The sequence below is a fragment of the Cenococcum geophilum genome, assembly GCF_001692895.1.
Source record: "Cenococcum geophilum 1.58 unplaced genomic scaffold K441scaffold_20, whole genome shotgun sequence".
NCBI lineage: Eukaryota > Fungi > Ascomycota > Dothideomycetes > Gloniales > Gloniaceae > Cenococcum > Cenococcum geophilum.
Genome location: NW_027137578.1, coordinates 1386759 through 1404011, shown reverse-complemented (window position 1 = coordinate 1404011; position 17253 = coordinate 1386759). Strand labels below are relative to the sequence as shown.

General features: G+C 39.1%; 2 protein-coding genes across 2 annotated transcripts; one reads left to right on the top strand and one right to left on the bottom strand.

Moving 5' to 3' along the window:
• Window positions 1-4665: 4665 nt before the first annotated feature.
• K441DRAFT_677284 (uncharacterized protein) lies at window positions 4666-5859 on the top strand (the record flags this gene model as incomplete). The annotated part of the gene is made up of 2 exons (XM_067651049.1): window positions 4666-5228; window positions 5298-5859. 2 exons carry the CDS (start codon window positions 4666-4668, stop codon window positions 5857-5859), a joined length of 1125 nt encoding a protein of 374 aa, XP_067504238.1.
• K441DRAFT_720125 (uncharacterized protein) lies at window positions 5755-7018 on the bottom strand. The gene has a single exon (XM_067654036.1). It carries the CDS (start codon window positions 6617-6619, stop codon window positions 6041-6043), a length of 579 nt encoding a protein of 192 aa, XP_067504237.1. The 5' UTR covers window positions 6620-7018; the 3' UTR covers window positions 5755-6040.
• Window positions 7019-17253: the final 10235 nt, after the last annotated feature.

The following is a 17253-nucleotide window of genomic DNA, read 5'->3' as shown; positions in this document are numbered from 1 at the left end:
AGCTCCCTTACGTCGCGATTTTCGTGGCTCCAGCGGGAAGCTTGCGCCCCTCCGTCGTCCCCCATGCTACAGATAGGGGCGACGTGGTTTTATGGGGTCTCTTGGTGCGGGGAATGGGATTCCGATATCGGATTGCTTTATTAAGTAGTTTTTTGGGCTGGTTTCGCTGCTGTTACGGCTTACTGCTTTAAGTACAATATTATAACTACTTAGAGAAGAGTCGGAAGAAGCTAGTTAGTTCTGCCGTAACAATTATAGACTACTAAAAATAGTAGCTAAATTGCCGCCTAATTATTTAAGAAAGTAATATATAAGTAATAGTTAAAGTAGTAGTAAATTAATAGATAGAGTTATAATAAAAGTAGTAAATAAAAGAAATAGTAAAAGGAGTAATAGAAGTAGTAGAAGAAATTATAGTTAAAGTAGTAATATAGTAATAAGATATTTAAAATACTATTTATATATAAAATATAAAAGTTTATATCTAATCTCTACTCTATTAAATACTAAACTATAGTTATACTTAATGTAGTTAGCAAGCTAATGGGCCATATAAGCCTTCGGGCCACCCTATTAAAATTGTAAAAGATATAACGCGTTACTTAACTATTACTTTAATAGCTATACTATAATAAGAAAACCCCCTTTTTTAAAAGGGTAGACTTATTCTAGCTCTTAATGCCTATAAGTAAGGCTAATTCTAATCTGCTGTAAAGTATACAATATACCCTAAATAATAGCCCAGTAATGTAATAAAGGTATTAAACTAAGACGCGGTTTTACTGCCCTAAATTGCCCTCTTACACTAGTATAAGAAGAGAGCCTTAAGCAGTAGATTCTATTAATAGATTAACGCGGTATATTACCTAGGGTTACTACTATATAGTAAATGGCTAGCCTTTTGGCTACCTAGCACACCAAATTATAACTAGTTAGCGGGTGATATGTATATAACTTTATTAAGCGCTATAATAACCTATAATCTAAATGGAATCGTAAGTATAACTACTAGCGTCCTAAATATAAGGATCCTATACTTATTTAGGCCTAGTTTAAACGCGTTTAAGATATAAATTTTTAATATAGAATTCTTAATAAGGATATTTAGAATTTTAATAAAACTGGCTACTAGATAGGTGTTATTATAACTATAAAAGTTATTACTAGAACTAATAGGGCTGGCCGGCCTAGAATAGTATAGCCAAGTAATTAAGAATAGGTTATAATTATTAAATGTATTAATGCCCTAGGGGTCGCAATTTTACCACTTATTATTTTTAAGGCAGTAATATACTAAGCTGCTTAGTATAAAAACGATATTATCCTATATAACTGGTTAATTAGTATTAGCGATAATAGTTAGATAATAAATGAGATTAGCCTAACCTAGTTAACGGAGGTTTTTAATAAGTATATAAAGGATTATATGGTTAGTACGTATTGGCTACTAGTACTAGATAGCCACAACAGTTACATATCGCCTAAATTTAATTAGTACTGCCTAAATTATTAGATAGTCGTCCTCTATATACCAGCGCATTTATTGCATCTACTATAGCCGCTAGATATAGGCTGTTTTTTTGTCCTTAAGTAATTATACAGACGCCTTATTAAACAGCTTATAGGCTATAGCATTAACTATATTAATAAATACAAATTCTTACCACTATATAGGCAGGTTAGGCCTATAGCACTATATTAGAATAATATACTAGCAGGATTTATAGCTACTAGCCTAGTTTTATATAGCCCTAATTACGTACTAGTATAGTTGCACACTAAATATTAGATGCCATTACCCTAACGCCGTCTATAGTTAAATATATCTTAAGTAGTTAAAATACCCTATAATATTGCTAAGCTATAATAGTAGATAGCCCTATTAAGGCGCTATCTTAGGCAGTATATATATAGCCTACTAAGTCTAATAGAATAAGCCCTTAGCTAGCTTGTTAAGGGGTGCGAAATAGCAATATTAAGCGCTGTCCTGCTTATAAGTGAAAATAAGAAGCTATATATAGAAAACTAGCGCTAGAAACGGAAGAGAGCATAGTAGCGCACGTATATAGCTAAAGGGGGTGTTCTATTAGGAGCAGAAGGCCTATCTTATGCACAAGCTATCTAGGAAAGGGCAGCAGAGGGGGCAGTAGAGGTAGTAGCTAAGCGACCGCAACGGGTAGTGCGTAAGTATAGTATGTATAAATTAATAGAATATAATACATGTACGTGCCCTAGTCGTTAAATAAGTAGCTAGTAAATAGCTATACTAAATACAATTGTTCGTAGTTAAGTAATTTGCTATATTTGCCTTTAGTAGTTTAATGGGGTAGCCCAGAGGCTTATATAGCCTATTAGCTTGCTAACTATATTATAGGGCGGAATAGCTAATAGATAGATATTCTTCTCCTTATAATATTCTATAAATTCCTTTATAAGGTATAAACTATAGCTATTTAGTAATAGCAGCTAATGCGCACTTATCTATTAAGCAGCGCTTTGCCTATTAAAGTGCTAAATCTAATTAAACGTAAGGTTGTTATTTAAATAGTCTTTAGTTTAAGCGCCTAGTATATAGTTACTAGGTATACTTATATTATTAAGGTATTAATATATAATTTATTAGCCCTTAATAATAACTGCTAAAGTAAGTATAACTCTATTACTAGATATAGCCTCTAATACTAACGCGAAATCGCGATTTGTCTTACTAGCTAAGTATATCCTCTTAGTATCTAATATACGCGTAATTATCTACTAGCTGCCACTAATTCTAATATAAAATCTAGACTCGTTAAAGTTATATTTATTATATAGTAGAATACCCTATTACTCCTTTATATTCCTTTATAAAGTATACTATTTCTATATCGCGGTAGAATTATTTATAGTAGCTTAATTAATCTCTATTGGCTTCTGCTTAACCTTATATACTATTAGGTTTTATTTAAGGAATCTCTTAGTCTAGTCGCGTCTAAGAGTAGGTAGTTTAGGCGCATAGAGCCCAAGAATACGCTGCGCGTAATTATAGACTTAGTAGAACAGCGCGCTAACTCTAAGGTAGTCTATTTAATTAATATAGGATAGGAGTATGGTCTTTTGGTATTAATTAAGCATCTTATTACCGCTAGGCCTCTATATCTTGCTCTTAATGCCGTTAACGTGGTTATAGATATGTTTAAACGGCGCATTATATAGGCGGGCCGCTAATTAAATACTGGGTGTTTTTATGCGTGATAACTCACGAAGTGCATCTTGCACGCGTATCTTAATAATTTCGGATTCTGTAGGCATGGTTATGGTGATTTAATTATATAAGGAAGTAGGTAAGGCTTAATCTTAGGTAAACGTTCCGTTGAGCTCGGTGTTCCGTTAAGCTGCGTAGGACTATAAGCGTAAGCGAATAGTCCGTGGGGCGGATACTAGTGTAACGAAGCCTTGTAGGAAATACTACGGTGGACTTGTCAATGGGCCGGGTATGTAGGTATAGAATAGTCAACAACGTAAACACAACTGGTGGAGTGGTTGCCCAACAGATTAACTCCAATTGTATTCTAAGATTCACTATAAAGAGAAGAACTATTTGGGTAGGGACTGTGGTCCTTTAAATACACAACCGTACTCCTAAGAAATCTTCCTTGTACGTGAAGTACGTCTTGTACGTGAGGTACGTGAGTTCCTCTCGTTCCTCTCGTTTAATACGTAGCACGTCATGTGACCTTGGTTACCATTCCTCGTCACATGGTTCTATCGGCTCCATTCTGGACCGTGCCTCGATCAACCAACTAGCTGCTTCCGACTCCTCTCCTAGTAGTCGTAACATCGTACTTAAAGCGTCCGTAACAACTAGATTACCTTTATAAACGGCTTTAAGCGGGTAAAAAAGCTTTAAAATAATTAAAGTCTTTTAAGTTCTATCTATTATAGTATTATATAGTACACATATAGTCTTCCCTTAGGTAAACCCCCCATAAAAAATTATTACGTAATATTTTTTTTATAGCGTTACTAGGGGGCTTACTAGCCAACGACGTTAGCGGCGTCGACTGCAGCCATTTGGCGCCCAATTGGTCTATTTGGCAGTATTTAATTTCACTTGACGGGTAGTTTGAATCCCAGCCTGCGGATATTTTCCCGATGTAGTAACTTATATACCTTATAAGTTTAATAGGGTGCTTATATAATAGCAACGCGTAATTTAAATAAAAATACCTCTATTAACCTGCGGCTAATTCTTACTATTCTAGTGCGAGCAGAAAGCGCTTAGCAGGCTCTACGCATAGCCCTCGACGGGTGTTAAGAGAGCGGCGTCGCGGCGATCAAAAATCGACCGTGGATATAGGGTAACATCCACAATCGCTGAGCGCACGGGCCTCACCGCCTGCAAAATCTAACCCAGCCGCTAATTCAGCCACACAAAACGAACCGTGGATATACTATTGATGTAGAGGATATCGTTATATACCCCATATCGTATTAAGGAGGTTCGACTGTACAAGCCAATGCAGATCCCCCGCTCCGCTTCGCGTCACCCCGCTCTCTCACCATGGCGCTAATGCAACCCAGGTGGGCTCCAGGCAACAACCTCGAAACCTCAGCCTCGCGCACAGCTTCGCATAAATCCTCTCTTTAAATTCTTGTTCTCCTCGCAATATAACAGCCGTTAAGATGGACCAGACGCCAGAGCCAGAGGTCATCTTTGCCAGCTTAGAGAGCCTACTTGAACTGGCTGCGGGAGTGGAAGCTGGCCTTCGGCGTGGTACCGCTAGCGGCGAGGAAGAAGAGGCATTAGACCAGCACGTCCGGATCGTTGCACGGCTGCAGGGCGTCGGGCGAGAGCTCCGCGACATCATCTTAGCATATGCGAAGCACGCCGAAAGTGAAAGTCTGGGACCGTCGCCGCTGGACCCCATGCTCTGCGACTGGATCGCAGAGTGTGCAGCGCGTGTGCTGTGTGTTCAGGAGGGGCTCAAGTTAGAGAGTGAAGAACAGCAGGGTGGAGTGGAGGGGACTGATGACAATGGCAATGAGGACGAGGACTGGATGATTATAGACAAAGAGAGCAAACTTCAAGAAGATGATGATACCGTGGAGTCGCTTGCGGATTCGTTGGTGGATGTGCCCGAAGAGGAGGGTGAGAAGGGCCAGAGTGTAGAGTCTCTACAAGATCGGTTTTTGGAGTTGAGGGAGCATATCGAACATCTAGAAGGCTTTCTCCCAATCCTAAAAGCGTAGGTGATCCGGTCCCTACACATTCTATATCAAGAACACAACCTCATCCATCGTTTTTCTCTGTTCAGCGACTTCAATGACTTCCTCGCAACAAACATCTCGCAGACACAGTTTCCTCACGAGCCTCCTCAGCAAGCACCCTACCACGACGCCGGGTTTTTCTCTAGCACTGCTAGCAGTAGTGGTAACAATCTTATCGCGCTCCGTTTCCGCCTTTACGACCTCAGCGACGAGCTGAAGACCAGCCAGCATCTTCTCACATCCTACTCTGCCATCCCATCGCTTACCAAACAGGCCAAAGCCGAACTACAACTTCTTAAAGAGACGCAAGCACTCACTGTTGCTGCTCTCGCCGAGCTCCTCTCAAATAATGGGTCTGAGTGGATCGAGTCAATGTTGGCGGGAAACATGACATTCGCGGAATTTCAAGCCCTAGATCAGGACGAGATCACCGGTTTCCGTTCGGAAATCAGGACGAGGAACAAAGAGCTGAATAGAGCGGTGAACATGGCGGATCGTGGAAGACAGCGAACGGGAAGTGGGGAGGCTCCCGAGGCAGCGGAAGTGAGAAAATGGAGAGAGCGGGTTGAGAGTTTCAATTGGACTTTGAAGATACGGAAACTCGAATGATCGACCGGAGAACCCTGTCTATGCTGTATGGTTGATTTTGATGGTAGCCATTAGTGGAATGGACCAGATTGTAATACCTTTCTGCATGTAAGACATCATGCTCAATCATTTTCATTACATAAAAGCACGTAGCTGTTTATTGAACGTTTTCGAGGACACAGAATCGGTGGAAAAGCCACGGCTATGCATTAGCTAGCGTTTGGCCGCCAGGAGGGTGCGGGTAACGTGGAAAAGGATTCGACACAGATAATCTGTAAATAAAGACGAGCCACGAAGCAATTTGGAACTGCGGAGAAACAGCTTTTTGTCCTTTTTGCACAGTAAAAAAATCACCCACCTTTCTGATGACGCTCAATTGCAGGAATAATAGTGTCCCAAACCTCCGAGGTATCTCATGGCCCGTTTGTTCCATAGTAAGTAGTTCCGCATTAGGAACCTCCTTGCTTAATGCCACGCCATGGGGATACGGTATTACACAATCCTCATCTTCATGAATCACTAGTGTTGGGACCGTAATTTCTCCAAGGCGTTCCCTAGTCCATCGAGTATGTGCAATAGCGCTGTGATTAAACATCGATGACAATTTGGTGGATCGACCAAAGACACGGGAAGCACGAGTGGTCTCGATCGCCTCGTCAAAGCCATGCGAGCTGCTAGCGCAAAGCTCTGCGTGCTGGACCAAGAAAGATACGGCTTCTTCTATATTGCTCCAGTTTGGGGGTGGAAGAGCAACGAACTTACTCAAATGCTCCTCTGACATTGGTAGAAGGTCCGGCTCATCTCTATATGCACCGACGGGCTAGAGTCATCGCCGCAATTCGGTCCGGGTTTTCGATAGCAATGAGCTGACTGACTCCTCCACCGAGTGAGAACCCCACAAAATGTGCCTTTTTCAATCCAAATGCATCAAGCACACCCAACGCATCATTGGCAAAACCCCGAAGAGTGTAAGACGCCGTACCAGGCTCGCAAGTAGTAGAGCGTCCCGTATCACGCAAATCGTAACGAATGACAAAGTTTGGTTCAGGCAAGACGAGAGCAGAAGTCTTCATCTCAGAAGAGCATTGAACTTGCCCCTCCAGTAAGTAGAACGATTGGGGGAGCAGTTGGTGGGCCGAAAGTGGATACGCAGATACCAACACCATTAAAATGGATAATTTTCTCCGCGGTCGTCATGCTGTCAATTTTAATTTTAATTTTTATTAAAATCATAAGCGTCTTCAGACCTGCGGAGGATAGGCCGGATAGGCCTCTCGGATAATAGACCTATCAGCTGATAGTATCCGGAGACTATCCGGATAGTCTCCGGATAGTCTTGGCAAAATCCCCTTAATATGCTTACACTTGTAATACACCCCCCAATATTAAATAAATAATTTTTCTATTTACATAGATTAATAGAGCTTATAAAGCGCTTTAAAATGGTACCACTTTTATCTAAATATTCTAAGAATAACTAATATTAATGAGGCTCGCTTTATATAAGGGTTTAATATATAGCTTAAAGTGGAGAGAAGATTAATACAGAAGAGGTAGAAGGTTAAGTAGGTTATATTTACTATTCCAGAGGAGGTTTCTATTAAGGAGGAGTACAAGGTAGAGTATGAGGGGATCTTATAGATAGGGGGCTATAAGGACACGATTGTGGAATAGGATAGATTGGTAAGAGAGACAAATCCTTGAGGAGGTAAGGCCTCTGGGATTATGGAGACTATATACTACGGGTATGTGCCTCCGGCACGTAACTGGCGACCATCTAAGGGGCGTTTGGGGGTTGTCCTAAGGGCAACCCAAGGTGTCCGCAATAATATCCCTTACATTACCCCCCCCCCCCTTCTTATAGTCGGCCCCTAATCGCCATTACCTTATAGTAGGGAGATTATAAGGGCTCGTCCTGGAAGAGGTTTAAAGAGATATTAGAGAGGTGTTGGTATACTACTATATATTATCTATCTATCTAACCCCTACTTTAAACTCCTAAAAAACCTTAATAAGGGAAAAATGTAACTAGAGAAAAGATATAAGGATTACTAGGAGACTTATTAGAAGCCTACTAGAAGTATACCGGTAACTACCTAGGCTAATATAAGGATTTTTATACAACTCTGCTTCTAAGCCTTTATGCCGGTCTATAATCAATTATAAGTATTATAGGTAATTTAGTGTTCTAGTATAGTTCCGTAAAACCTTTTAGTATAAGATTTAATATATAGAGCCTTAGCTTGCTGTCGTCTTTGACTACTAAGATATAGTCTATAATTCTTTCTTATAATCCTTTTTTTATAATCCTCTACGTTACTAACATATTACTCCTGTATTTGCCCTTAGGCTATTAAATACGGTTAAGGTATTAATTAGTTAGTTAAAAAGACTTATCTCTTAAGATTTAGTGTATATGCTTTTAAATCTAATAGTTCTGTGCTATATATTTAGCGTAGCTCTACTGCCTAGCAAATAAGAACATTTCGCAATAGCAATTATAGCTATTATGCGATTATTAAGAACGTTTATAACGTTATTCTTTAATACTATAGTATTATTTTAAGTCTAATTTAACCTATATACATCTTTAATTTAACGTCTTAATTGCCTTCCCCCGGCTACGTAGTTAGTTTTTATAAGGAAGTAATAGTTAAATAACTTATACACGTGTTTTCTTTCTTCTAAATAGCGCTATTATAACGGAGTTATATTAGTAAGGTTGCGGCTATTTACTAGAAGGGTATTAGATGGTAAAGTATAAGAACACCTTTGCTTATTAAGCTGCTCCTTTTTCTTAATACCTTACTTTCCCATTATTAACCTTCGTCTAATTTTAGACGTATCTTTAATATATTATTAAGATTTTCTTTTTTTCTATTAATAATTTAATATGCCTCTTCATTCTCCTACTAACTGCTCTTTTAAGCAAATTCTATAGTATATCCTAGCCCTACCTTTATATATAGAACCCCAACCTTCGCTAACTTGTAACTAGTGCTGGTCCTACTTAAATAATTTTGCTTATACGTCTTTAAAAGACCAGAAATCTAATAATAGGATTCTAGAGGCTTATAATAAGACGCACTACGTTAAATCTAATACCTTTAATCCTTATAATTGTTGTATACGTATTAAGAGCGGCAGTTGCGTTAAGGTAAGCTTTTCTATTCTTAATAGATTTCCATTACTAACTTTAAGCTTTAATAGCCTAGGCCTAAGTAGCGACGTTCCTTTAATATCCTTAACTACTACATCGCCTAGGCTCTCTCTTATTCCAGCGTAAATGCTAAATAACTTAGCCGAATTTGAAACTATGCTATAGCTATCTACACCACCTATAATTCTTAGTAAGCTAGCTAGTAATGCCTAATATAAGAGCAAAGTTAGTATACTAAGGATAGGGTGTGGGATGGGGGTAATAAGAAGAAGGTTGCCGTCTATTATAGGAAGGAGTTCGCGTATACGCGTTAAGTTTTAAAAGAGCATAATATAATGCGGTATTAGGTAGGTTACCTTTTAGGCACCTAGCGGATAGGTAACTAATAGTTACCATAGTAAGGTCTCGGTAGTTCTGGACTATACTAGCTAGCTAACATCTTTGTTTATTCTAGGCTTAAGCGTGTCTTTATTAACTATAAGCTTACGCTATAAGAGCTTTATTAGTATTAGTTTGGACCTAATATTAGTATTAAGCGTTTAAGAGTCTCTACTCTATCTACACCTTATTATCCTCCCCCTATTTTTATACCTACTTATACCCCTACTAAGGGGTCTAAATCCTATTCTTGTTAGCTATTACTTAGTAGCCTAATAGATACTAATCCTACTCCTAAGGGTAAGGCATAGTGGCTTTTCGGATTAAGTATTTAGGATTTATTTTTGTATATAGTAGCAATTGAGGACCTTAATTAGGTACTTAAAAAGGCCTTAAAAGGCTTTTAGGAAGGGCCTAGGAGCCCTAAAAACAATATTCCTAATATAGATAAATAAATAGGAATACAATTCTAGCAAAATGCCCTATTAACTCTATGCTATATACGTGAAAAGGCTAAAGACCTGTCCTACCTTAGGCCGTAGCCCTATCCCTATAGTTTCTGGAGCCTATCTATTCTATATCCGATTTAACCTATTTACTCTTTTTACGAGCTTTCTTTATAGGTCGCAATAACACTATAGTATTAGAGCGCTTTCTACGACTTATAGATTGTAGACCTTAGTCCCAATATTCTTTTAGAATATCTTCGTAATAATTAAGGTAATCCTCTAGTTCCTATATAAAGTCCTTAGCGGGCCAGCCTAGCCATTTAACTTCAAATTAAAGCTTGTTCTTAATAGACTTATAGCGTAGTATAGCTTCGACCTCATACCGCTCGCCCACCACCTTAGGGTATTTAATTAGGCCTAGACGGAAGTTCTTTTCTAGTGGTGGTTTATACTATAGCTCTAGTAGGTTTATATAAAACACTAGATATATATAGGCCATAGATAGGGGTAGCTAAAGACGATAGGCTAGCTTGCTAATTTATTCCTTAACTTAGAAGGGACCTAGGTATCTTATATTAAGCTTCTTTAATAGTTAATAGGTCTTAATATTTGTTAAACGTAATAGAACCTTATCGCCTACTCTAAAATGCTTATCTTAGTGCTTGCGGTTATATTAAAGTCTTTACTACTCTTAGGCATCTTATAGGCTCTGCTTTATATACTTCTATTACTCCTTTTATTTTTAGAGGTATCCTTATACTCTCTAGTAGATGTCCTTAGACTTCTCGGTAGGATTCTATAACTAATTATACGGCCTTAGCTAGTGATTATCGGGTATACTATTAAACCTAAATAGTTAGACGCCATAGGCAATCTGGATTAGTGCATACTTATACAATATATATTACTTTAAATTATAAGCGTACTCTGCGTATAGAAGTAGCTTATACTAGTTGTCTTGCTAGTAGTTTAAATACATCCGTAGGTAAGACTCTAGTTCCTAGTTCTGGCGTTCCGTTTGCCCATCCGTCTACAGGTAAAAAGCCGTACTATAGCGGTAGTCTATCTTTAAATAGAAGCATAGATCCGACTAGTATTGACTTATAAAGACGCTGCCCCTATTAATAATAATAGAGTGCGGCTAATCTACTTTAAGAAAGCATTTCTCCTTAATTAGGTTGGCAAGCGCTTATGCGTTAATTATCTTATTAACGGGAAGGTATTGGACGTACTTTAAAAACCTATTAATAAGTACGAGGACCGAATTATATGTTCGTCCTTAGCCATCTTTAAATGGCGGGAGATCCGTAATAAAGTCTATAGCGTAATATCGCCATGACTTACTAGCGGGGAAAACTAATTTAAGTAGACCCTATAGCTTATGCCTACGAATCTTATATACTTAACACTTCTTATAATAGCTAATATACTCCTTTACTTCCTACTTAAGCCTTAGCTAATAGTATTTGCGCTAGCCCGAAAGGCATTACTATATACTTAAAGTGGCCGTATTAGGTCTTAAAAGTGGTCTTTTATTTATCCCCTTCTTTAATACAGAGCCTATAATAGGCGTCTTATAAATCTAGCTTTGTGAAGATCTTTACCCTAAATAGTTAATCCAGCATTTTACTAACTAGTGGTAGTAGGTAACAGTTCTTAATTGTAATCTTATTAAGACCCGCGATAGTCTATATATAGCCTTATAGTTCTATCTAGTTTTAAAACGAAGAGGATTAGTACGCCTAACGGCGACTTACTAGGCCGGATCCATCCCTTTTTTAGTAAGCCATTAAGGTACTCCTATAGGATCTCAAGCTCTTTACGCGAGAGGTTATAGATAGAAAGGTTCGGTAGTTGCTTACCTTCTTCTAAATTAATTACATAATCGTACTCTAAGTTCTATGGTAGGACTTTAGCTTTCCTGCCCGAAAATACCCTTAGTAAGTCCCTTAGGCCTACTAAAATATTTAATAAATTAAGGTCGCGTTTATCCTCCGCGTTATTATTAGGTAGGTCCCAAAGCTCCCTTAGAATACTCGCGAGCAGCGTTATACGCTGTAGTAGTTGCTTATATATAGTTATCACTATACGTTAAACTATTTTATATAGTAGCCAGTAGAGGGTAAGGAACTCCTTAACGTAGCGTTTAAGGTACTATAGTATGCTCTCCGTAGATTGCTTAAGCTAAAGTAACCTATAGCGGTTAAAGTATCTTATAAGGTCCTTAAGATCGCCGCCTCCCTACAATATCTCCGTAACTTATCCGGCAGTTCCCCGTAGGGTTTTCATTATAAAGGGGTTATTACCTATACTAGGCTTTATACCCATCTTACTATTAAATAGGGGTTAGATCTAATACTCCTTTAGGTATAGAGCGTATACTATTTCACCTAGGGCTACATTCTCTAGGATGTCCTTTAGGCTTATTAGTAATATACGCCCTTCTAAATCTTTATTATTCCACTATTTAAAGGCTCTAGTTTTAAAGTATATCTTAAGATCTACTTCTATAAGCTAAGGGTATCTAAGGATAAGGTTATAACCTATAAAGTTAGCCGTCTAGAAGGGTTATAGGCCGACCACCTTAGTGCGGTTATATATGTCGGCTACTAATACTATAAGCTTATAGGCACTATATAGCTTAATCCAATACTTATCTAGGAAGCCTATAATAGGTTTCCGCCACCTTTATAATAGGATAAGTTTATACTCTTTTACCAAATTATATTATATAAGATTAATTTTAGCGCCGCTGTTATATAGTACTTAGAACTATCATACCTCACCTATAGGGAATGTTATTTCTAGCTTAATAGTAATACGGAGAGTCTTTCTATGAGGTGAGGATGTAGATAGGGAGTCCAATGATAGAACAATAGGGTATATTACACAGTAGACGAATCCTTAAGGGAGAAGGAGGAGTCTGAGGTGCGAGGTAAGGGGTTTCTATAGGTATGTGCAGCGCACGTGCCTTATAGGCGAGTCGCCTGCGGGTCGCCTATACCTTATAGCTACATAGCTATCTACTTAGGTTTTACCTGACAATGCCCCCCCTTTAAAAAGGGTCGTCCCCGATCCTTTATATGCTTAGGCCTCGATAAAACCCTATAAAAAACCTTTAGAAGGAAAAAATTAGAAGGAAAAGAGCGTCCTAATTTTGCGTATAGAGAGACAGGTAGTATACTTACACGGCGCAAAGATGTTAAGGAACTTTAACCGCCGGTTAAAGTTATCTAATTGGTTAGATTTAGCTTGCTAAGACTTCCCTATATTTTACTAAGCTAATAGCGATTTTGCATACCCGGTATAGAAAATCCTAATTAGTCCATTTAACAGGTAGAGCCAGTAGCTCTATACTATCGCCTAAATTTAGTGCGTATATTCCAAAAGTTCGCTTATATAGGCAGGTCGCTAGTACCTCGCGGGTAAGTTATAGGTTATTCGCATACAGTCAGATTTAGGACGGTAAGGCTATATGCCCGTTAGATCCGCCGCTAACCCTACTTTAGCCTTGCGCTATACCGGCGTAGCGCCGTGTATACTTCGTGGGTAGGTTATAGGTTACTTATATACGGCCAGATTTAGGACGGTAAGGCTATATGCCCGTTAAATCCGCCGCTAACCTATGCTTTAGCCTTACGCGTTATCTGCGTAGTATATATATAAAATAGTGTATAAGTTATCTGTATAGGTCACTACTAGTAGGTCACTAGTAGGTCGTAGACCCCGGTTAAAGGACCCTAGTTATGGACGGGTATAGGATAATATATAAGTCGTTAGTATAGGTTACTACTAGCAGGTTACTAGCGGGTTAAAGACCCTAGTTAAAGGACCCTAGTTATAGACGGACCTATCTAGTATAAGTTATTAGTGTAGGTTACTACTAGTAGGTTACTAGCGGGTCGTAGACCCTAGTTAAAGGACCCCAGTCTTAGACGGACCTATTACCTAACGTATAGACAGTCTGTAAAGGTGGTATAGAGTAACGGACTAGGTCTAGGCCTAGGAGAGTACTTTTTAATTGCTTAGGGGTCACTAGCGGTACGCCGTAGCCTTACCTATAAGTCGCCTGCGAGTCGCCAGGTTGTAGTAAAGTGTGGCTTATATAGGATATTAATGAATTAAGCTTTACCCCGTATATATACCGCAACTCTTACTATAAGCGTTAGCTTATTCCTTAATCCTTTAGGATATCATCTGCCTTTCTTTAATATAGGCTATATTTTAGTAGCAGCAGCGCTTACCATAAGGTGTATAGTAGTACGATTTAAGCGTTAGCAGGTATTGCAGTACCTAGGTATTTGCGGAGGTCCTTAGTAAGGCTAGACCTTATTATACCTTAGGAGTCCTTAAGTATTACCAGTAGGAACTTGCCCCTAGGTAGTTATATATAGAGTGTGTAAAGGCGTCCCTTATACTCTACGGATGGACTAGTAACTCGGGGGTGTTCCGTAAAGGCCGTTTCGGCTAAGGTAGCTACTACTACTACTTGCCGTGGTATAAGGCTTTGCGTAAAGCTAGTGCTAGCGAGGTAATGTGCGATACGTAGGTTACTTATAGGGTTGTTATAGGGGACTGTTGCCTGGGCTAAGGGTCTAGCGCTATAGGTTAGTTAAAGTCTCAGTAAGAATAGTAGGATACTCTGGTCTGCCGGCGCTAGGTTATTAGTATAATAGCACTAGGACCGCCTATAAGGTCTATAACCCGCAACTTTTATATAGCATTAAGGGTTAATTTAGTACGTATTATTGTATTAAGTATATAGGCGGACTTCACCCTAGGGCGTATCTATTGTAATATATACCACAATACGTTCCCTTTCTCCCCATCTAGCGTTAGGTCGCGATACGCCTACGCAAGGTATATGTTTAGGGGTATGCGGTATCCAAATCTTTAGGCTTATATATAGGTTATTAGTATAGGTTACTACTAGCGGGTTACTAGCAGGTTGTAAACCCTAGTTAAAGGACCCTAGTTATGGACGGACCTATCTACTAATATACGTTATTAGTATAGGTTACTACTAGTAGGTTACTAGCGGGTTAAAGGACCCTAGTTAAAGGACCCTAGTTATAAACGGACCTATCCAGTATAAGTTATTAGTGTAGGTTACTACTAGTAGGTCACTAGCGGGTTATAAACTCTGGTTAAAGGACCCTAGTTATAGACGGACCTATCTAGTATAAGTTGTTGGTATAGGCTACTACCAGTAGGTTACTAGCGGGTCGTAGACCTTAGTTAAAGGACCCCGGTTACGGACGGACCTGCTACCTAATAGTTAGGCATTATTTATAGCGGTTTGCCGCTAGTGTTCTTTACAATTACTACCTACGTTCTTCTTGTAATGCGTAGGCGTATCGCTAGCGTTTAGGGGGTCCTCTAAGCCATCTAGCTGTTAAGTAGTCTCCCCTAAAGCTTAGTTAGGAAAGCGTCGCCTTCCTAGGGTTCCGTTCTCTAAACCTGACCCTACGGAGCCTATGCTACGACTGCGCTTCGGGTATAAGGATCTGCTATTACTAGCTACGCGGTCTTCCGCGAGCTTTATAGTGTTGAGTAATTGCTCTATATGGCGGATTTCTGCAAAGAGGTCCTTAGCGGTTATTACCTATATAGCGAAGTTCTGGCGGAAGAGCTCTACCTATAGGTAGGTTAGGAGATATAAGAACCAAAAGTCTACCTACTAATTAGGGTTAATAAAAGGGGTGTATAAGAAGAGGTCCTCTAAGCTACGTATACGGGCTAAGAAGGTGTTAAACTTTTGGTTCTCCTTTATTACAGTTATATAGTATATAGTAGCATTTTTAAAGCGTCTTACTATAGGGTTCTTAATCTGGTCTTGGACTATAGTCTTAAGTTCGTCCTATAGTAGAGGACCCTTATCTTTGGCGCCTAGGCGGCGATATACTAGTTAGGTAACTATCTTCTCTTTTATAAGACCTTTAATGGCCTAGCGCGTACATTACTCGCAGTTATAGTTAGCGTCGTTAATCTCAAATCGATTCTTAATTACGGTAATCTATTAGTTAAACTTCTATTAAGTAGTGCCACTAATATTAGGCGGTGACTTCTTAACCAGGGCGTTAAGATTTATTTAACGTATACGTTTAATACGCGACTCGTGCTCTTCACTAAAGAGGCAATAGGAGGGCTTCATTAAATCGATAATACTCCGTAAGTTGGCTATTTTATTAGCCAGCTTATCTAGCTCCTTTAGGTTAGCAGTATTTAGTAGGACGCTAGTAACCTTACTAAGCTCCTGTTAAGCCCAGGTATATAAGTTAAATTGGTTTCCAGCGTTTATAGATATCTAATCGTCTTAAGATTCGGAAGGTCGCGTAGATTCTACTAATGTGCTTCTAGCACTAGATCCTAAGGCGTTCTGTAGTCGTGTCGCTAGCGTGTCGCCGTTAAGTGTAGGCGTCGATCTTGTCTTCGGAGGCATCGTGGATCGTAGAAAATTAAACCGGCTATCCTCCTAAAGGGATTGGTAAGGATTCGAATGTGAGGTAAGGATGTGGATAGGGAGTCCAATGATAGAATAATAGGGTATATTGCACAGTAGACGAATCCTTAAGGGAGAAGGAGGAGTCTGAGGTGCGAGGTAAGGGGTTTCCATAGGCGAGTCGCCTGCGGGTCGCCTGTACCTCGCAGCTACATAGCTATCTACTCAGGTTTCACCTGACACTTTCCTTCTATATCTTGCCCTAGTTATAGCTAAAAGAGGTCCGCAACTAGGGTTTTTCTTTTTTTAGATTATTAGTGCGGTTATTACTCTATTTATTTTTCTAATAAAATCTACCTTTAGAGTTTTCTCTTAACTTCTTAAAGTGTTCCTATAAAGGTGCCGGATAGGTATTAGGTTAACCCTAAAAGTCTTTCCCGTTATTTAAGGTTCCTAACTTTAACCCTTCTAAAGTTCTCTTTAAGAACGGCTTCTTTAAAGGTTAGGTCTGCCCTATATTACTACTAGAGTACCTATACTTTTAGTGACCCCCTAGTTTCCTACTAAATGTCACAGTACGTGCGGACTGTCAAGGTACGATGTACGAGGTGACTGTATATGATTGACAAACGATGTCGTGTGAGGATCTATGTAGGAGGTGAGGCGGTATATATACGTGTCGGTCAGGGGTCAGGTCCGTGCTCATGCATACGCGTACACGAGCCATAACAACGCGTCAGGTCAGTGCCGTGACACTAAAAGAGGTCTAGTTCCTTACCGTATCCTTAGCGTTTAGAACCGCTTATTTAAAATCCGTATATATGGTAATCCGTAGTAGGGCTTCTACGCGCTTTATTTTATTACAAATTGCTAGCTTAATTCTAGCCTAGATAAATCCAATCTTCTTTTTCTTATAAATACTACCGTCTTTATTTTTAAAGGGCTCTAAATCTATCTGTTAAGTATAAGTTTTTATAAAGTTTATA

Excerpts from the sequence above, each read along its gene's own strand:
- K441DRAFT_720125 (XM_067654036.1), bottom strand. The coding sequence starts at position 6,619 with ATGTCAGAGGAGCATTTGAGTAAGTTCGTTGCTCTTCCACCCCCAAAC.